The sequence below is a fragment of the Raphanus sativus genome, chromosome 6 (genome assembly GCF_000801105.2).
Source record: "Raphanus sativus cultivar WK10039 chromosome 6, ASM80110v3, whole genome shotgun sequence".
Lineage (NCBI taxonomy): Eukaryota > Viridiplantae > Streptophyta > Magnoliopsida > Brassicales > Brassicaceae > Raphanus > Raphanus sativus.
This window is the reverse complement of record NC_079516.1, coordinates 8,504,396-8,511,945: the sequence shown is the minus strand read 5'-3', so window position 1 is coordinate 8,511,945 and position 7,550 is coordinate 8,504,396. Positions and strand designations below refer to the sequence as shown.

Genomic DNA, 7,550 nt, shown 5'->3' with positions numbered 1-7,550 from the left:
GTAATAATGCTGGAAAATAAAATAAAAATAAAAAATAATGCTGGAAAATAAGTTAGCTGCTGCACAAGTCTCTGAGGAACAGCAGAAGAATTTGATGAATGACTTAGAGAAGAAGACTTATAGCATTACTCTTTACTGTAAACCTTTTATATGTAAACATATACGTAACATTGTATTCTTCTCTCTTGATGGCCATGTCTACGCAATGAAAAAGCTTAAGAAATCTGAGATGCTTCGTAGAGGCCAGGTGGAACATGTTACCATAGATTTACTTGCGGAGGTTGACAGAAATTGCATGGTAACATGTTTGGGTGGCGAATTAGAAGTACAGTTTCGATTCGTGGCTGGAAGACTAAGGTTGGGGAGATGGATGGTTTGATTTTGTAGACAAAGAGAAAGTTAAGGATTGTTCAAACAGTTTTCACATTGAATGGTATATGATGATTTGGTTGATTGATATCTGAATTGTTCAAAAGGATTAGTTGAGGCAAAAATCAAGTAAATTTTTTTTTTATGTGTTGCTTCATTTTGCGTTGGTCTCTTTGGGGAGCATGCTTTGGTTTATACCACTCAAAGTAAACCTGTAAGGAAAAATGATTTTAGTTTCTTGGAATACTTTAATATGCAAAGGTATGCACAAAGTGGAACATACAAAGATGGATCATGAATGGTTAAGAGTGAGATGGGAAGCGATGATTTAAAGCATATGATGCTTTTACCTTGTCCAGCGATGCTTTCTAAGTATGTGGATGTTAACAAGCAAAACGAGATTCATGGTAATGTGATTCTGAATGGGGTTAATACTGGGAGAGTATACAAAAAGTGAAACAATAAGACGAGTACATTAATTCATAATACAAGTCCCAAATACCAAAAGATCACACACATTGCAAATATAAAAATGATCATATGATGACGACGACACATTCATCAAACGGTAACAGCAAGAGCCTTGACGATATAATAACCTATAGGAACAGTAAGCACATGATCAATCCACTCAACTTTTCCCCACATCTCACTAATCTCACGCCTCTCAAGCGCAATCTCAGCACACCAAATCATCTTCTCGCCACTAGACAGCATGTCCTTGTCCCACACGACCACCATCTTACCACCATAATCACACAATCTAACAGAAACACCAGGCAAGAACTTAGGCAGTCCGACCAAACCCTCCACGCTTATCCAAGCGTTCACCTCACCGTCGTACCATCTCAACTCTCCATCGCGAACAGTGTACAAAACATTATCTACCTCGCAATAAGAATCTGAAAACCAAAAAGTACCCATATTCGATTTGGCACGTTCCCACTTACCTTCCAGTGAGTTATAACAAACCACACCTCTATCAATCGCCACGTGTGGCTTCCCGTCGATACACACGCTTCTCATGTTCAAAACGCCGCGTCTCGTCAGGCTGGTAGGTATGGGCACCACGTGATCCCACGTTCCCGTTCTCGCGTCCAACACCATGGACACGTTCTTCAACGACTCGGCGTGGATCCCTGCCACGTGTATCTTCTCGTCAACGACGCAAGCGGAGAACGTCATCAGCTCCACAGGCACGCTCGGGGCTTTTCGCCACGTGTTAACCTGACAGTCGAGAACCGAGACGTTGGAGGAGGATCTGATGTTGTAGATGTCGGAACCGACGGAGACGAGACCGGTGAAAACGGCGGCGGGAGGAGCAGAGCGGAGTGATGGGAGTTTAGACAGAACATAACTAGTTGACTTCTTGCTGACGTTATCTTTGTTTTTATCGGGTTTTCGGCAGAGGGTGTACCAGCGAGAGTCTGAGGAGGACTCTAGGCAGAGATAGAGACAGCTCTCGGTGCGGGACGAGAGTGATCGGGCTTTGTATAGCTCCGGTGAGGCGAGAAGAGATCCAAAGCTCTTGGAGACGAGGGAGAAGGTCGGGTAGTACAGTCTTGAGAGGCGTGCGATGCAGCTTGTGAGCAGTTCATCGGGAAGTGAAGGAGTTGGGTTCGAGGGGAGCTCCTCCACCTTCTCCTTCTTCTTCTCCGGAGACGACATTGATGGAATTCAGGAGACGAAATCGGACAAAATTATAATATAGACCAGATGGTCAAAAAAAAATCTACAATCAGGGAAAAAAATCTATATAGATCAAGTCGAATCAAATGAAAATTTTGCCATTAATAAAAGGATATATTAGCCATTAGATCATCTTATCTATGTTTTAATCTTAGCCATACGATCTCATTCTCTTTCCTCCTCTTTTTTTAACCTCAACAACATACAACCACACAATATTTTTTATCTCATTTTCTCATTCGATTATGTACAACTAGTATAACTCGTACAACTAAATTAATAAAAAGTTATATAATTAGTATACAAACGTTATAATTTACATATAAAACAAGTAAATATTCTAATTATATATGTTGACAAAATTTCATATTTTATTTGAAGTTTTTCAAAATTTTGTTAAATTATTACATTACATTCTTAATTTTACATTATATACTTTATATTTTAAAAGTTTATTAACTATAATAAACATAGTATAGTGATAAACAAACATTGAACATATTTTTACAAAGCTATGATGTGAAATATTGGTAAAATCATTTAAAGTAGATATATAAACAATTGATAATTGTGTATATATTATATTAGACGAGTATTACTGGTACAACTAGTACAATTTTTACATTTTAGAAATTGATAAAACTAATCTGGTTTTCCATATGAGAAAGACAATTAAATATCTCAATTGGTATGTACTCGGAAAGTTTCTCATAATTTAGTTTGAAATTTTGGGAAATAAAAAAAAATTATTACACATCTCCGTAAGTTTACATTATCTACCTTATACTTTTAAGGTTTGTTAACTTATTTGTCCACGTAATTTTATGAAAAACATACATGAAATGTATATTTACAAATTGATGATTTTATTGTATCCGGGCAAAGATATGTAAACACAAATAAGTGCTACAACTGAGGTAGATGTATTTATTATGTAGTACATCTAATATTTTTTTTATTTTACTATCAAAGTACAACTATGCACAAATTGTTACAACTCAAAAACTAGTACAACTATGTACAATACAACTATAAAACTGGTACAACTACGTGTTATTTTATTTAGTATTGTTTTAAATGTGGATCATGTTTTAAATGTTTATAATGTTTTAAACATTGTGGTTGAACACTAACGTCCAGTAATTATACTAGTTGTACAATTCTTAAATATTAGCATAGTTGAATATGCTAGTTGTTATACTAGTTGTATTAGTTATATCAAAACACATGTCCATTTAAATTAAACCTAATTTTCTCATAAATAATATAAGTTTCAAAAGAAGCAAAAGTTTTAAAAGTTTCAAAAGTTATTAAAAAGAACAAATTTGACATTAAAAGACAAAAAATTTAATGCCAAAAGAAACATAAGTTTTATAAGGAACATAAATTTTCAAAAGTAATCCCAAAAGCTATCAATTTGACACGGAAGGAGCCTTAGCTGAACCCTAACAATAAAATATTTTACAAAACAATTTCAAATTTAATGGTTACCGTTCTTTGCACCTCTTTATCATTCTCTGTCTTGTGAACCTCCATTGTTAGACCTAATCTCCTCAGCGTATTCTGCTCTGGTGTGGTTCCGAGTTTGTTTGGTTGGATTAGAAAAGTACCCTCCCTTCTTCGTTTTCTTTTTCTTCGTCGCCGATAAATCGCTCTTATTTGTCATTGATGCTCTTTTCTTATTCTTCTTTCCGATGACTCGCGTTTTTGGAATCATGTTGAAACATTTTCTGGTTCCATATCTACTTTTTCGAATCAAGAACAAAAAAATAAGATGCTTTTTCCGAAAATAATACAACTAGTATAACTAGTACAACTTGTAAACAAATCATTATCCAAATAAAGTAATATTAAAATATATAATTCATGTATTTGATACATGCATGCGAGGGAAGATTAGACCAACTTATTTGGATTATTTGTTGCAATTTTGTTTCTTTCTAATATATATTATTATCTTGGTAAAAAAAAACTAAAATCTTACAACTGTTGATAAGAATTGTATTAATACATCATTTAAAACAATTATTTGCAAAACAAAACACATGAAAATCATACATCAAACTCAATCTTTTTCTTCTTTCTGGTGACTCACGTTTTTAGTGAAATGGTTGAAGAATTTTCTGGCTCTGCATCTAGCCTTTTGGGCTCGAGACCAAAAAGACGAAGACGATTTTTTCCGAAAACCGTACAACTAGTATAACTAGTACAACTTGTAAACATATCATTCCAAATAAAATATTATTAAAAATATACTATTCATATATTTGACACATGCCGCCGGCGAGGGAGACTATACCAGTATGTCTTATTGGTTCTACATCATTCTCTTTTCTAGCATCTTCATATGCTGAAAACAATAAATAAAGAAATTTATACATCTCATAATTAAGTGATGCCATTTCATAATATCTCAAAGCCATGTTTTTTTTTTTGGTGAAAATGAATATGGTGATGACACATAAGAAAATCACTTCTCAAATAATTTATACTAGATTTTGATCCGCGCTTCGAAAGCGCGGGTTTTTCTTTGGATTGTAAATGTGAATTAGTATTTTGAAATTGTTATATATTATTATGTGAATGCTCATATTATATCGAGTAAGAGAATTTATTAAAAATCATATAATTTATGAATCATTTTATTTATGATGTTGTATGTATACTCTTATGTAACTTTTTTAGTCATGGACAATTTATCAGACTCGTAAAACCAAACTGAAATCGACCTAGAAATATAGGTGTGGTTTGAGTTCGGGTCAAAGGCAAAGTACATATTCATTTTTCTTGGATCAGCAGGTCTCTTTTTCAAGTCAATATCCTACCCGAGACATGACCGAGTACCCAAGTACCTGAAATGTTTTGTGTATATTAGGTATATTTGAGTATTTTAGATATTTTTTGGTATTACAAATACATTTTACGTTTTGGGTTCAGGTTTTCGATTTTAGTCTAGGGTTTGGAGTGAAATTTTTTTTTTTAAACACTATTTTGGGTATTCATAAATTTCTTTGGGTATTTTTGGTTTCTCCGATAAGATTTAAAATAAAAATTTGGATCTTTCTCGGTATTTAATTGTTTTAGGTTCCTTTTAGGGATTTTAAGGTATTTTTCATGTTTTGGTATTTTTTTGGTTTTCAGATACTTTGAGTCTTTTTCGATCCTAAATACTCAAACCAATCCAGACCTGTTAATTTTAGTTTTTGAGTTTTATATTTATATATTTTTTTAATTTTCTAACATAAATAAAAAATTATTCTGGAATGACAAGTTAGACGAAAGATCAGTTTATAACGCAATGTAATATTTTAAAAAACAATATAACATATTAATTCTTTTTAAGTAATTAATTTAGTTTATGGTAATAAAATGTTTAAAAATACTTTGTTTATGAAGTATTTATATATAATTTGAGTGATTATCATATTAATGCATTTAAATAGCATCAAAATCAGCACGATATCAACATCACTTATACTCAAAAAGGCATCTATAATATGTTCTACCTTTAGCAGTTATAAAACATATTTTCTAAGACTTTATATTAGTGTAAAACGATGATGAGCACTAAATCTTGCCAACTATATAGTAAAGATAGAACCGCATATAGACGACTGATGATATCCAATTTTGATCAAACCAGAACCAAAATGTGTGATAAGCATGATAACTTTAATAAATTGATAAGTAATAATAATTTGGTCTTATTAGGAAAACAATATTGTATAGACCTACGATGAAACCAAACAAAAAATATTAAACTGAATAATTATAAGAGAAATAGTACTAAAATATATTTATTCCAAAATAATTTATAAAATAAAGTTTTAATTAATTTCTATAGTTTCTATAGAAAATCAAATTAACTTAAAAGTTTTAAATTTATAAAATATTAAAAACATATTATTCTACATATTATCTAAAAATCCGCAAAATATTTTCACCAATCAAACGTCATTATGTACCACTTATTCTATCAAAACCGCACTTGTCTCGCAAACCGCATGAACTGCAGTTACACTATACCGAACTTTAATTCCGCAATATTATCAAAACTACAGTCACCATTCACTCTTATTCTTCAAGACAATGAATAACTTATTATTATTGTCGTGATTTAGGTGTTGCTTGTTTGTGGATTTAAGATTAGGTTTTGGCTTTTGTATTTTCAAAAAAAAAATTTTCCATCCAATCAAGATTTTAAAGAATAGATTCTTTAAAATACAGGTAAATTGTCCGTTCTAATAATTGTCTTAAAAATAAACAGAAACCAAAATCAAAGTTTTCATTAGAGATAGATAAGGACCAAATCGAACCGAACTAATCGAACCCGAACTCTTCCAAACTAGATCAAAGTGTATGTCTAATTCGGTTAGAATTTTTATCAATCCAAAATCGAAAAACAAAGTATTTACTTAATTAGGCTAACTAAATATATTTATAATATTAAGATTTTAGATACTTAACCATCAAAACTAAATAACTAAATAATTTTATACATTTACTTTTAACTGAATAAGAGAAACACAACTAACAATAAAAAAAAAAAATATGACTCTTCTACATTATCATTAAAACCGAAAAAACTAACTATAAAATTATACTAAGTTTGAAGATAATGCTTTAAAATTATTGGATTACATGTTTTACACTTTTATTGTGATACTGAATTTTACGTTTATATACGAAGAAACTAATAGTTTTTTTTCAAATATGACTCAAAACTTCAAGTCAAATGCAAATATGACCTCTTTTTGGAACTTTTATTTTCTCTATTCACCCCAAAGTTCAAGTTATTCACAAAAATGCCATTTTTCCTTTTGGAAAATGATTTTTTTTTTATTTTCAATCATTCTCATCTTCAGCAATTATTTAAAATATTTTATTTATATCAATACACCAACCCTCATGAACAACAAATTTCAAGCTTTAAATGCACATAAAAATAGAAATATACACACCAACCAATCTATTATATTAAAACTGAAGTACAAATATAAATTACCCCTTAGTTTTCCTCAGTATTTACAACCATATGCCATTGACTTAATAAACTGTAATTTTATAAAAAAATATTTGGTTTCCAATTAATAATAAAAATATTTATAGGTGGTCACAAAAATCGCAGTCATAATAACTACTTTACATATCTACACCTAAAATCTAGCATATATTTTAGTATGATACACTCTGTTTTTAACATTCCTTTTCACAAATTTTTATAAAATATTTGTTCACTAACGAATTTTGGAAAGGAATATACTAAAGTATAAAATATCTTTTTACTTACTAACTTTTCTTATTCTTTTGCTTTCTGTTGAACTCCAGAATAATTATTATGATGAGGCAAGAAATTATCACTGTTTTGATATCAGCTATTTTAATTTTTATATATTTCCAAGATGCAAAAATTATTGCATGAGCCTATCTAAAGTTCATGTGGCAAATTATTTTGTTTTGGGATTTCAATTAGCGCATACAATGTAGCAAAT

At 30.8% G+C, this 7,550-nt stretch overlaps 1 protein-coding gene across 1 annotated transcript; it reads right to left on the bottom strand.

Moving 5' to 3' along the window:
• Positions 1–820: 820 nt before the first annotated feature.
• LOC108809812 (F-box/kelch-repeat protein At5g51250-like) lies at positions 821–2,138 on the bottom strand. The gene has a single exon (XM_018581951.2). It carries the CDS (start codon positions 2,035–2,037, stop codon positions 931–933), a length of 1,107 nt encoding a protein of 368 aa, XP_018437453.2. The 5' UTR covers positions 2,038–2,138; the 3' UTR covers positions 821–930.
• Between the last annotated feature and the right edge of the window lie 5,412 nt (positions 2,139–7,550).